At 32.0% G+C, this 14,631-nt stretch overlaps 1 protein-coding gene across 4 annotated transcripts; it reads left to right on the top strand.

The window, feature by feature from the left end:
- The first annotated feature begins 9,598 nt into the window (after positions 1-9,598).
- On the top strand, positions 9,599-13,301 carry LOC140805869 (transmembrane 9 superfamily member 12-like). 4 transcript variants are annotated; one of them, XM_073162215.1, is made up of 2 exons: positions 9,599-9,751; positions 10,970-13,301. In XM_073162215.1, exon 2 carries the CDS (start codon positions 11,053-11,055, stop codon positions 13,030-13,032), a length of 1,980 nt encoding a protein of 659 aa, XP_073018316.1. In that variant the 5' UTR covers positions 9,599-9,751; positions 10,970-11,052; the 3' UTR covers positions 13,033-13,301. The 4 variants fall into 4 exon arrangements, with proteins under 4 accessions (XP_073018316.1, XP_073018318.1, XP_073018319.1 ...); XM_073162217.1 differs by having other exon boundaries at positions 11,013-13,301; XM_073162218.1 differs by having other exon boundaries at positions 11,023-13,301.
- Positions 13,302-14,631: the final 1,330 nt, after the last annotated feature.

Here is a 14,631-nt window from a genome sequence, read left to right on the forward strand (position 1 = left end):
ATTCCAGAAATGGTCCTTGTTTTATAGGAAGAAAAGTGAAAGAATAAGTATCAAGGGAAGTTTCAAATTGAGTGAACGAATATATATAAGATTATATTCCGACGAGGTAATTAATTATGATATAGTAGTGGTCGACCATTGGGAGATTAAAATTATTAATCATGAAACAGCTATATTATGATAATAATCTATACTATATATTAAACTTGAGTCATGTATCCAATTTAATATATTTGTGTGTTTAAACTACATGCAAATATTATAAAAAAATGTGGAAAATTTGACAAAATTAAATAATATAATGGAGATTTTTTCCTAGGAATCTATTTGGAAAACCTTAGTATACGTTTTCAAAAGCTTGATTTTCCAAAAACCAAAATTTACCTTAACATCGTATGAGTGACAAGGGAATGGATTGAAAATGGATGTTAAATATCATATAATAATACGACGAAGGGTGTAACATTCTTTGTAGTAACGGTCCTTATGTATCGTTGAATCATGGGTACATGATCCCGTTGCTTCTTTCATAGAAGTTGAACAGAAAATGAATAGATTTGCTAAAAAAATTGAATTTCAAGCGGGATACTTCGGATGATAATCATCCATGCTTGAAACGTTTCTTATCACTCTTTTGGCATGAAGCTCACAAAGACCAAACTCGAAAAGCAGTATCTGCATTTAGACAATATGTCACCATTTTCTGCGAGGAGACCAAATCCTCAATGGTAGGAAAATCTGATTTTCTTAGCATTCTTGCATCATCCTCCAATCGCTTCAAACACACATTACCACTTTTGTTTCGATTGATAAATTTATTGTATTTTGGTATAGCATTTGGAATGAACGCAAGGATAGTGAAGTTTTTGTAAAACTAACATGAAATCAGCTATGTAATTTAGCACCAAGTGAATTGAGATCAAATGATATGAAAATTATGCTGCCGTAGAATAAATAAGTCGTTACAAATAAAATAACAAGAATATTCCGATAATATTCATTTCAGAGTCAAATTTACAGTGTAGACACATTTTGCATTTTACGCAGAAATTGCATCATTTTAAAGTTAGAACTGCCGTCGAGTGAAATTATTTTAACATGTTATTAATTATATAGAAATGATATCAATCAGCTATAATAACTCTTAATATTTTAACACAATTAAATTCCAATCATGAAAAATTATTTTTCTTCTATTCTGAAACCGGAAATAGTCGTTTCTATTTTTTATTTTTTTAAATTACTATATTAAAATTATTTATATTCATATTAGAATCTGGATTTACATGTTGCCTATATTCTTCGAAGGCGTTGCATTTAACATTTTATAATGTATCTGACTCAATTTTCCAGATATATCCAACCACCCTTAACTTCAAACTATAAGGCGAAAAGAATAAGGTATCTGATACAATAAAGTTTTAGGTTCTTTCCACATTGATATACGTCTGAGTTTGCATACGTTGATACAAAGAATAATTAATTGTTCTTGAAGGGAATATTTTATCCAAAACGTACATGCATGACATTCTTGATTTAGGCAACAACCACTGTGTGTGTAGTTGTAATAAGATATCTGATATATACTAACGAAAGTGTGAAAAAAGACTTAAAAATTCAGCTTTCAATTCGATCTAATTAAGCTTGCATACAATTTTCGGTAACGTAACTGGCACATTTTTCATTGTATGTCATGTTATATGTTCATCTAAATTGTATTTTTTCCCCCAATTTTTTGGTTCTTTTCACCAAAGTAGTGATATGATATCAGACACGTCGTCAATTTCAGTTTCCATGTTAGTAATTTTTCGGTGATACAACAATATTTTCTGACGTCACGTCAGCGATATGACTAAAAAGTACTAAAATTAAAAAATACAAATTAGTGGAGTAAGACTGTTGACCGATAACATTATCAAAAATGAAAAACACGTAAGTTACATGACAACGAATGTAAATTTTCCATTACATTTGATGCTAGCACTACATTATCAATTCAAGAAATATGAAATTCGTATTGTTAGTTGTCCAACATCAGTTAGATAAAATACTTGGGAGTTGTATATATATTGTCTTGGACAATCCTCCCCCTTGAGCTAGTTTTTGGGGTTGAGTTAGGTCCAAGTTTTTAACATGGTATTAGAGCTCAAGTTCCACCGTTACGTGTTAGACTGCCCATAGTTGGGTCACCCGTTCTTCCCATAATTGGGTCACTTGTAAATTCACACTCTAGATTTTCATTCCTGGACGTTGGGGGGTGTGTTAGTTGTCCCACATCGGTTGGATAAAATACCTGGGAGTTGTATATATGGTCTTGGACAGTCCTCTCTCTTAAGCTAGCTTTTGGGATTAAGTTAGGTTCAAGTTCCAATATTAACGTGTATCGATTTTTATTTATTTGTTGGGATGAGATTGGTTGATTTTTCATCGATCAAGTGGATTCATGAAATTGATCGTGCTTCGGATTTCCAAGCACAAAAGTGTTGATAAAATCTGCGCTAGCAGCTTGTGGTTTGATGCCACTTGAGAATCAAGAATTAGGTATCCAATACCACGAGAATATTGGAGAATAAACTTGCAACATCCACACACACATATTACTCTGACTATAATTTTTTTTTAATAAAAAAAAAAGATATAAAATATAATTTTCACCATTTTACATTTATAATTACTGTTAGTTGGGTCTGGGTCGTAAAAAATATATATATTATAATAATATGTGTGTTTTCCATTTAAATTACGTAAATTAATATTAAAAAAACATATCTTGGTATTGAATCGCCCCACAACTTTTGTGTTCAATACCTGTTGTTACTATAAAATATTCACACTATGCGATTAAAATTGGTTTTCAATATTTTCAAATGATAAACAAATTAACATTAAATAAATCAAAATAAATAGAAAAAAAACATGAACATAATACCAACAATTACTTGATTTTGTATCTGAAATATTATTCTTCCAAAAAAGTTTTATTCTAGAAAAAGAATTTAGGTAATGGACTAAAAATGTAAAGATATACATAAACTTTATCTTTTTAAAAAGTACCTAAAGAAGTAACTAGAAACCGTGTTTCATATCATATTTTAATATGTTATGTGGTGGACCATCTTATTAGTCACCCGATAATATATTGTAAACTTCACGTTTCATATGTTCATTCGTGGACATGATTGGACGTGTTAAATATTCGACATCGATTGGACTAAGTCTTTGGAATTGTATATATAAACTTAGACAATCCTTGAGCTAGTTGTATATAAGTCCTCGGGCTAGATTTTTCGTGTTGAGTCAGATCTCAATTTTAACATCAAAACCACAGAATATTTTTGTGTGCTTCATCGATCTTTCATTTTTTTTCCAAGTGATCCTCGTCTATTTTATATTGCTATCATACCTACAAAAGAACACACAGTAACTGTACGTACAAAACTTGCACAGACAAAGGGAATTCCCAGAAGAGCAAATTATGGCTTCGTTCGTGGACTCTCTTTTCCCATTTCAGAGTGACTAAATAAATAAAAGGTAGTACAAGTTTAATATTTGATAAAAATGTACATTCAGCATTATTATACATCTATTCTATTTGACAAAAATTTGTGTGAGATGATCTCACGGATCGTATTTATGATGGATATCTTATTTAGGTCATCTATGAAAAAGTATTACTTTTTATGCTAAGAGTATTACTTTTTATTTTGAATATGTGTAGGGTTGACCCGTCTCACAGATTAAGAACCGTGAGACGGTCTCACATGAGACTCACTCACTCTATTTTATTAAAGTTAAGGATATGATGGTAACCAGCTAGAAAGGATATCAACGTTTTCTTCCAACTTTACCCCTCTTTGATAATAATATTACATTTTTGTTTTTGGTTTTTTTTTTTTATTTCAACACACACTTTTATTTTTATTTTTTTTTTATTTCAACAATCCAATATCAATTTAGTTCATCCATAATTTATCAAATCTCACTTCCATTGATAATGATAAAAAAAATTGTACACACATATCGCGTGTGCAGATAACTAATAATAATAATAGTACTCTGTGTTCTTGTGAGAACCATTGACGTTTATTAATAAAATATTAAAAAATGGCTGTTATTTTTTGAATTTATTTTGAAATCGAGTACTGAATAATATCTCATATTCGAGACTCAATTGTATAACATTCGCCTACTGGGCTCATAAAAAAAAACAATGTAATTTATTATAACTGCAGTGGTGGGGCAGCTAATTATTCTTATAAAACCTGTTTTTTTTATATAAAAAAAATTTGCTTTATCATTTTATATAAAATATATTTGCTTTTATGAATTAATTTTTTTGTCACGTGGTTAAAGTTTTTTTTTACCGCTCAAACTCGGAAAAGAAATTGGATTTAAATAAGAAAATATCCATTTTGTTGGTGATTTTGAAATCAATATCTATATATATATATATATATATATATATATATATATATATATATATATATATATATATATATAATATATATATATATATATATATACACACAAAAAGAAACAATGAAAGCATTGTTTGGTCTACGTCATGTTGCGTGGCTTATATGAAATAGGATAATTATCAATATTTTCTAAAATTTGTGGTTCATATAAAAATATTCGTGTTGTTTATGTATGGATGGTGAACAATAATTTACAAAAAGTTAATTTGGATTAAAAAAATTAAATGTAAAATGGTGAAAATTACCCTATAAACATCAATGTGGAGCCGAAAATAAAGTCACTCGAAAAATCAAGAAGTTGAACTACGAATTTTCAATAACTCTCTGAACTCAGTTATTGGCATCCTCGAAAATTTACTAAAAGAAATAATTTAATTAGATGTTTTGTTTTAGAATAGATCTGTTGTGAAACGATCTCACGAATTTTTATCTCTGAGACGGGTCAATCCTATCGATATTCACAATAAAAAATAATAATGACTAAAATAAGATATTTGTTTCACAAAATACGACATGTGAGACCATCTCACACAAATTTTTATATTTGTTTTAATAGAAGCTACGTCTTACAAATTAAACTATATATTTTGGATAAATAAAAATCGAAATAATAAAGATATATTAATAAAATAAATTTGACAAAAAAGGGCCTTGAAATTGACAAAATTTGGTCAGTAAAGCTAAAACAGTATTCAACTGTTGGGAGCATGGAACTGCAGGAAGGGATACGATGGGGATTTCCTCAATTCCAAAGGTTAAAAAAGGAACAAAAATATAGCGAAAATCTAGCAACACCGGGGACAACAGAACTTTAGTACTTCTACGCATTAAAATGGAAACTTATTGTCCAAAAAAGATTTTAAAAATTAAGGAATTCGTATATAATATTTTTATTTATATAAGATACATATATATGATATAGATCCAATTAAATTTTAATCCATTTTATGTTGTCAGGGCTAATTCAAGCTAAAATTATATAATAATCTAAGGCAGTTTGTTACATTTGATAACTAAATAATCATCTTTTATCCCATGTTTGGTTCATTTTTAAAAGTCCTTAAAAATTGGATGAACCCATGATAATGCTGATCTACTATGGAATAGACATCCCTTTAAATTTTAATGTGTAAGGATATCTTCATGATAAATAATAAATTTTGTGAAATGACATTGTTGCCCTATTTCTCAACCATTGAGATTTAAATTAGTTTTAGATATTCTTTTGAAAAAATATTGATATTGATATTGTGTTAGGGCATACATAGTTTATTAAATTTTAAAAATATATTTTTGTTATTAAAATTTAAAGCTAAATAGTTAGTATTAAAATTAATCTATTCTATTTATTAAACTTGAGATATTTCAAAATTTCGCCAATAATTTATTTTAAAATATCAATATATAATCAAATTATAAACTCATGAAATAATAAAAAAAATCAAAACGTAAAACATAAATAAAATAAATATATAAAAAAGTGAAAAAGAAACTAGATATTGCACACAACAAATTAAAATTTTAAAATATATAAGATTATTTGATAAATACTTTCTTTATAATTGTTTGGCAAAAACTTATGTGAGACGGTCTCACGGGTAGGCAAAAACTTGTATGAGACGGTCTCACGGGTCGTATTTTGTGAGACGGATCTTTATTTGGGTCACCCATGAAAATGTATTACTTTTTATGCTAAAAGTATTAATTTTTATTGTGAATATGGGTAGGGTTGACCCGTCTCACAGATTATGATCCGTGAGACGGTCTCACATGAGACCCACTCCTCACGGGTATTATTTGTGAGACATATTTCTTATTTGGGTCACCCATAAAAGAGTATTACTTTTTATGCTAAGTGTACTATTTTTTATTCTGAATATGGGTATTGTTGACCCGTCTCACAGATTATGATCCGTGAGACGGTCTCACATGAGACTCACTCTAATTGTTTTATAACAATGAAACATATATACACACATGCATATATATCATCATTTAAGAATTGAGATATGCAAACGCATGATCTCGATAACAAGAAAAATAAAGTTTTTATGATAAAATTAATTTTGTCGTTACAATCCAATATATAAATTTAATCACTCTTGTTAAAATCATACAAAATATTCAATATATTGATTTATCCTTATATTATATATCTCATACTAATCATATCATTTATACCAAATTATGCCTAAGTGTATATGTACAAATACTATTTGCACAAACACAAAAATTATATTAAAATAATTGTTTTTTAAAACCACGAACCAAAGCAAATTGGCATGTCCCAACCTTTCTTCTTGTTTCAAAAATGTTTTTACGCTTCTGATTTCGAAGCAAAAAGACAAGAATGCCCATCAAAGCCATTGGAACACGTACTTGGAAGAACAAGAGGAAGATTAAAAAAACAAATATCAATACCATTTGAAATTCTTCCCAAAACCCCGTTGTAGATTTACTATTTTCTTGGATGGGTGCGTAGAGAAAAAGAATGTCAACATTTACTCTAGATTTCCCCGTTTATATGGCAATAGGGTGGTTCTCCCGCGGCTGCCGGCGGTGGAAAGAGTTCTGGCGCAGAATGGAAGCCGTGAGAGCTGAATTTGAGCATGGAGCTGCCAAGAAAACGAATGTACGTACGCCTTCTTTTCTTCGGCTGTGTTTTTGACTTGGGGCGGTTCCAAGTTTCGTCTTTGTAAATGGGGTTTGACTTCTGGACCCATTGCTGTTCTATCGGTTTCTGACGGTGGTTGTGCTGCGGCGGCGCTGCCGGTACTGTGATATTGGCGGGACGGCTCAATCTATAATTTTGTGACCATTTTTAATCCTTTATTTGTTCTTAACTTTTCTTTCAGATTTGGGTGATCGGTTAGCATCATGTTTATATGCGATTAAAGAGTAAGAGTTGACATTTGATACAAAGATCGGCTTCTTTAATTAACATTGGGACCGAACATTTTTAAGCTTGTTTTATTCTGCTTCTTGCTTTATCATTTCGGAGGTTACCCACATTTCTCGATTCTTACAATAAATTATATGAATATCTATACCCTTTAAAATGATCTCTCTTTGCATCTGTTTTAGCTTTATAATGGTTCTTGAAACTTGATCGAATTATGTTCTTAAACATTTTCCCATTTATTTCACACATATATTTTCACTGGTGAGAAGATTACAAATTATCTTCTCATGTAATTTTACAAAATCTTGAAACAGAAAATTGTGTGAGATTTTACGGATCTTTATTCACGAGACAGATCAATACACTTTCGCAACAATAGACCTTTCACAACAATTGACCGGAAATTGGAGAAGGGGGTCATATCTTAAATTAGGCATATATCTGCCTGTCCCGTATTTTTAAATATCCAAAAATAAATAAATAATTTTATTTTTAAAATAAATAAACAAGAGTGTGAGGCGTGCTGTCACGTTGTGGCATTAATGAAATATTCAGTAGTTTTGGCAACGCAGAAATTCAGTCTTCTGCTTTGAATGCGCGCCTCTGTCCATTAGCAAAAAGACAAAAAAGCAAAAAATAAAATAACCACGACAAATTGGTTAATAAATAAATAAATAACTTTGGTTCAGACATTTGCCCTGGAAATTTGTTGATTTTTATGTTTCCTTGCCTTGGAATGGGCAAATCCTGATTATGTAAATTGATATTGACGATTTGGTTTTCAACTGGGTCGATTTTGAACAAAAATAAAAAATCTTCTAGATAAACATGTAATGTTAGTGGTTTATCATAGTATTTTAAAAATGATTGGTCTCATATGAGATCGTCTCACGAATTTTAATATGTAGGACGAATCAATTCTATCGATATTTATAGTAAAAAGTAATACTCTTAGCATAAAAAGTAATACTTTTTCATGGATGACCTAAATAATAAGATACCCGTCTAACAAATACAACCCGTGAGACCGTCTCGTCTCATATAAATTTTTGCATTTAAAAATTTATAATTAATATTGGATGAATGATAGGTTAATGTTTAATAATGACACATAATATTGTTAAAATTCGAAAATTTGAGAGGGAGTCATTCGAAATTCTACTAGAGCCGAAGATCACATGCTCGCCGGATTGCAATGGAAGTTCAGACGAGACGTTTAATCCGCCAAAATGAATTTTTAGACTCGTCAATTTATCGACATCAAATTCATAAAAAGAAATTAATTATTATTCTTGTCGATCGGACCCCTCCCTTGATCTCACATATTTGTACACTTTAAAAAAACTAATGTCTTGGACCCTATTTGGTCTAAGCTTAATTTTAGTAGATTTCTACAAGGAGCCCATAACTAAATATGAACCAAACCCAACTTATATTTTAAATGGGCACAATAATTCAAATTGGGCTTTACACATCCATCAACCATGGATAAAATATCAAAGTAGTATAAATTTATTTAAAACAAATTTCTTTATTTAAATCAACTCTTTTTTTAAGAAAATAACTTCGTGAAATTTCCCTAACATTTATTTATATGTAGTGGGTGTTCTCAAAGCAGCAGCCCATTCTTGCATGCATCATAATCACAACACATCGGTGTAACATAAAATCATTTTTGTGCGATCTCGTGCATCAAACTTAATATCTTTGCTCGAAATCATTTGAGAATGATGACGGAGAACGAATTTACATATATTAACAAGTAGCAGAGTAATATATGTAACACAATTGAAGGAGATCGATAAGAAATTTATTTTTTTTGGTCACTAGTATCTTCAAGTAGAGTAGGTCTTTTGTGAAACGGTCTCACAAATCTTTATCTGTGAGACGAGTTAACTTTATCAATATTCATAATAAAAATTCATATTTTTAACATAAAAAAGTAATGGATGATCCAAGTAAGATATATGTTCACAAAATACGATCCGTGAGACCGTCTTACATAAGTTTTTGACCTTCGAGTATTATTATTTTTTGAAATTTTTTTTGGGATTTAAAAATGATGTAAAATTTATCTAAAAACTTATTGTGTATTCGTGTGATCAATTTTTTCATTAATATAAAAGAAAATGATAGCAAATATTCAAATTGATTCGGAGAAGGGGCATGGATGTCTTTTCATCTAGCCAATGTCATGCAAGTATACACTCAATACTTCAGATCCACGCGATTCAGCTGGGCGTTTGCTGGATGATATAACATGCAAGCACCTATTACACATAATCACATGATTTCACTTATAAAAATCATAAATCTATCTAATTCTCGATAAACCCTAACTACGCGCAATCCGAGCTCAGATCTGCATCTGGTATGTGTTTCTCCTAACACTTAGTACGGGTGTTTATTTATTATTATTATTTTTTTTTGCAATGTAGGCCAACGTAAAATTATGATTGCATTTTTCTGGAAAATTGTAGGTTAGTTGAAAGTTCGATTGGATTTACTTATCTGTGATTTTTACGTTAATGTCGGTGGTTGGAGTCCTTTCTTGGGTGGGTGTGAAGATCCACGTATGGGATGTTAGTTTTGATTGATGTTTTAATTTTCTAATTTTGTGATTGAGATTTCAAATTTCTGGCATTTCTCTATTTTTCTTTCAATATATGCTTGTATTCTGCCTACGCAGTTTTTAGGTGCGAGGTGTGCAATTATACTTCTATACTCCGCGTGCTTGTGCAGTGAAGATGTTAACGTTCGATTTGTTGTGGTTAATTTGCTAATAACATCTGCTTAGTTTATTGTTTGCTTTACTCGTATTAAAATTATTGTAAAGGATGATGTGCATAACGGAATGCTATTGATGACTGCATACTGTTGACTTGAGCTTGCACATATTCCTCTCATTTGTACAGTAGCTATCCGCTCATTTCCAATCAAATGTCTAATTGGAATACTATCTGTTATCTGACTTATTTATGATTACTTGCATTATATCATTGTAGAGATTGGATCTTCCTGGTATTTTTTCAGGTAGGAAAGAGTCAATTTGACTGCTTGATGTGGGGTGCAAATTGAATAATTGATTTATGTTTAATCATGCTACTATCTTTGGCATGGAAACACTTTTGTTCAATGTTAAATGTGGCTTGAACAGGCTCGTAAATTTTTAACCTCTGCCGATCCTCGCGTCTTTAGTTGATTTTCTTGTTTGAAAAATATGCATGACGCTAGGCTTGGCTTGATGTGTCTAAGTAAATCACTATTCCATGTTCAGATTTTGTATGTCCATATGTAAATACTGTGGAAGACAGGACAAAACTTCATACATCAATATAATTTTTGTGTGGTTCAATGTCAGGCTTCCTGAATTTTTTTATGGACTCGAAATATATGTTCTCTTTTCTGTTATTGTTTCTCAGTGTTTGCACTCACTCACAAATTGAAGTTGTAGCTAACTAGTGTCATCGAGTGAAAATGCTGCATGTTAACTGTGTTTATTGGTTGAAAAGCCTCCACCATGACATGATTAGTGATACTTAATTATTGATCTTCATTCAGTCGCTAAATTCAATTTATCCGATTGCAGAATATTTTTTTTTAATGTGCCATCAATCCTAGCTTGGGTTCAGCAAGTTGCAGGACATTTTCTGTGCTTTCCTTCTACTAAAAATGGAGTTGCACTTGATTTCAAGAAGGAAATTATGTACTGCTTTCATCTACTTGGTACTCACATTGCAAGCATGTAAAGGTTTTTATCTACCTGGAAGTTATATGCATACATACTCAACAGGGGAAGAGATTTATGCAAAAGTGAATTCTTTGACCTCCATTGAAACCGAGCTTCCCTTCAGCTATTACAGTCTTCCTTATTGTAAACCTCAAGGGGGCATCAAGAAAAGTGCTGAAAATCTAGGAGAACTTCTAATGGGAGATCAAATCGACAATTCTCCATACCGTTTCAGAATGAATGTTAACGAAACTGTGTACCTCTGCACTACGCCTCCATTGAGTGACCACGAGGTCAAACTTTTGAAACAGAGGACTCGAGATATGTATCAGGTTAACATCAATCTTGACAATTTGCCTGCTATGAGGTATACGGAGCAAAACGGATTTAAAATCCAATGGACTGGGTTCCCGGTTGGTTACACTCCTGCCAACAGTGACAATGATTACATTATCAATCATGTCAAGTTTACAGTTTTGATACACGAGTATGACGGAGCAGGTGTGGAGATTATTGGTACTGGAGAAGAAGGCATGGGTATAATTTCACAATCTGATAAAAAGAAGGCTTCAGGTTATGAGATTGTTGGTTTTGAGGTTGTTCCTTGCAGCATTAAGAATGATCCCGAGAAGATGTCAAAACTCCACATTTATGATAACAATACATCTGTAAGTTGTCCAAAGGAGCTTGACAAGTCTCAGATTATTAGGGAGCAAGAACGGGTATCGTTTACCTACGAGGTTGCATTTGTAAAAAGCAACATTAGGTGGCCATCTCGTTGGGATGCATATCTGAAGATGGAAGGATCCCGTGTGCACTGGTTCTCAATTCTGAACTCATTGATGGTGATTTTCTTCTTGGCAGGCGTCGTTTTTGTCATCTTCTTGAGAACGGTGAGAAGAGATTTGACGAGGTACGAAGAGTTGGACAAAGAAGCCCAGGCGCAGATGAATGAGGAGCTCTCTGGATGGAAGCTTGTGGTTGGTGATGTATTCAGAGAACCATTCCACTCAAAGTTACTATGTGTCATGGTCGGAAATGGACTTCAGATAACTGGGATGACACTTGTCACTCTTGTGTTTGCAGCCCTTGGTTTCATGTCACCGGCTTCACGAGGTATGCTGTTAACCGGTATGATAATGCTTTATCTTTTCCTCGGAATTGCTGCTGGTTATATAAGTGTACGCATGTGGAGGACCATGAAAGGTTCATCTGAAGGGTGGAGATCAGTTTCTTGGTCAGTAGCATGCTTCTTTCCGGGAATTGTCTTTGTTATTTTGACAGCTTTGAATTTCATCCTTTGGGGAAGTAATAGCACAGGTGCTATTCCCATTTCCTTGTACTTCACACTCTTTGCACTTTGGTTCTGTATCTCGGTGCCACTCACTCTTGTTGGAGGATTCTTAGGCACACAAGCTGAGCCGATACAATACCCTGTCCGAACCAATCAGATCCCAAGAGAGATCCCCTCACGCAAATATCCCTCGTGGCTTCTAATTCTTGGTGCCGGAACTCTCCCATTTGGAACCCTTTTTATTGAACTGTTCTTCATACTCTCCAGCATCTGGCTTGGAAGATTTTATTACGTATTTGGCTTCTTGCTCATTGTAATGTTGTTGTTAGTAACCGTTTGTGCTGAAGTTTCTGTTGTCCTAACGTACATGCATCTCTGTGTCGAGGATTGGATGTGGTGGTGGAAAGCATTCTATGCTTCGGGTTCGGTTGCACTGTACGTGTTCCTCTATTCAATAAACTACCTTATCTTCGACCTCCAGAGTTTGAGTGGGCCTGTGTCAGCTTCTCTCTATGTTGGGTACTCGCTGATAATGGCGATTGCAATTATGCTTTCTACTGGCACTATCGGTTTTCTTACATCTTTTTACTTTGTCCATTACTTATTCTCGTCGGTAAAAATTGATTGAAGAATACATAGTATTCGCAGATAATGTTAAGCAAACTGTCTTAAAATTTATGTTTAAAGATAGTTACTGCTGTAACAAAATCGGTTTTTTTAGATGCTTCATTCCCCATATATTCTTCAATTCACTCGCCCCTACACTCGATGTAGTTTGCAATTTTAGTTATATTATTTGCATTTGTCTTCTTCTTGTATTACTCTAAAAACCCGATGTTTTCGATCAGTCCTTTGTCGCTATAAATTGGAAAAGAAAATAAGCAGTTTATCGTTTTAGTGGCCTTTCGTAGCTTTAATCAGGTTGTATCGATCAGTATGTATAACTTCATCTGATATTATTCGATTTTTATATTAAAAAATTATCTTCCCAAAAACTTAAAAGAATTATACAATTTTTGTTTTCAAAATCATTTCCCCAAGATTTTCCACTAGAACACCTAAAATAAACTGGCTTTCTAGTTTTGAGGTGTTCATAATGGAACCAGATCCTCTGCCTGTGCAGAGAGGACAACAACATATAATGCCGTGCTATTAAACGACATAGTCTTGTGTGTTTTTTTGTTTCAATCGGGCTTGTAAAAATTGGGCCCAAATTTCACTCCATTTTCTTTTGTCATCTCCACAAACAGACATCAACTCCATGTTCTTTTGTCCTCTCCACAAACAACCGTGCGCCACACAATATTTGAGTTTAGTATATTAAAATTCATTAATGATTTGAAGATTGAATATTTTGGTTTATTTAGTTTAGTACTGGTATGTGACTAATCATTTTCAATCATTCATTTTTATTTTTTTCTTCTATTTTTTTGTATGTTTTTAGTCAATCCAAAATATTAACATTAAGTATCAGGGTAATGACGTCTAAAGAGTAATCCTCCAACAACCCAGGTCTCCATGCTACTCTTGATGATACCAGCAAAGGAAGTTATTTCTTGCAACAAACTTTAAGATTTCCAAAAACTTGATTATATTTGTCATGGTTATAAACTGTAATTGTTGATAAACTGCATCTCAAATCAAATTAGTGTTTTTGATTTCTGTGGTTAGTTTTATGGATTTTAATCATTGTGCTAAAATATTATAAATATATGATACTACATTTTTCATAGTTCTTATACATTCACGTTGTGGATTCAAGTTCAAATATTTAACTTGCAACAAAATCATTTTTTTATTTTTCAATTTCTCATTTTTGCATAAGATGTTTGAAATTATTTCGCACCATTTTTCATGCATATGTAAATTGGATTTGTTCATATACGTAGAAGTGCTCAGCTCAACAAATATTTGTTTCGTAATATTGTTCATGTATAAAGACACAAATCTAATTGATCAGCAGAGTTTCTTGATGGATTGTGGTTCAGATATTGAATTCAAGCCTAAGATTGATATGAAATTTGTGAGCTTAGATGAGATTTGGAAATATTGGGTTGAATATGGTGGGAAAACTGGATTTGGAATTAAGAAGCATTATTTTAACAAAAACAAGAACACTGACTTTATAACTTCATATAAATTGCAAGGTGAGTGTTCGTAAACAAGACAAAATAGATTCTTTGAACTCAATCCTCAGCTTGAGACTCGAACAAATTCTAAAGTAAGA

The sequence above is a fragment of the Primulina eburnea genome, chromosome 11 (genome assembly GCF_022965805.1).
Source record: "Primulina eburnea isolate SZY01 chromosome 11, ASM2296580v1, whole genome shotgun sequence".
Classification (NCBI taxonomy): Eukaryota; Viridiplantae; Streptophyta; class Magnoliopsida; order Lamiales; family Gesneriaceae; genus Primulina; species Primulina eburnea.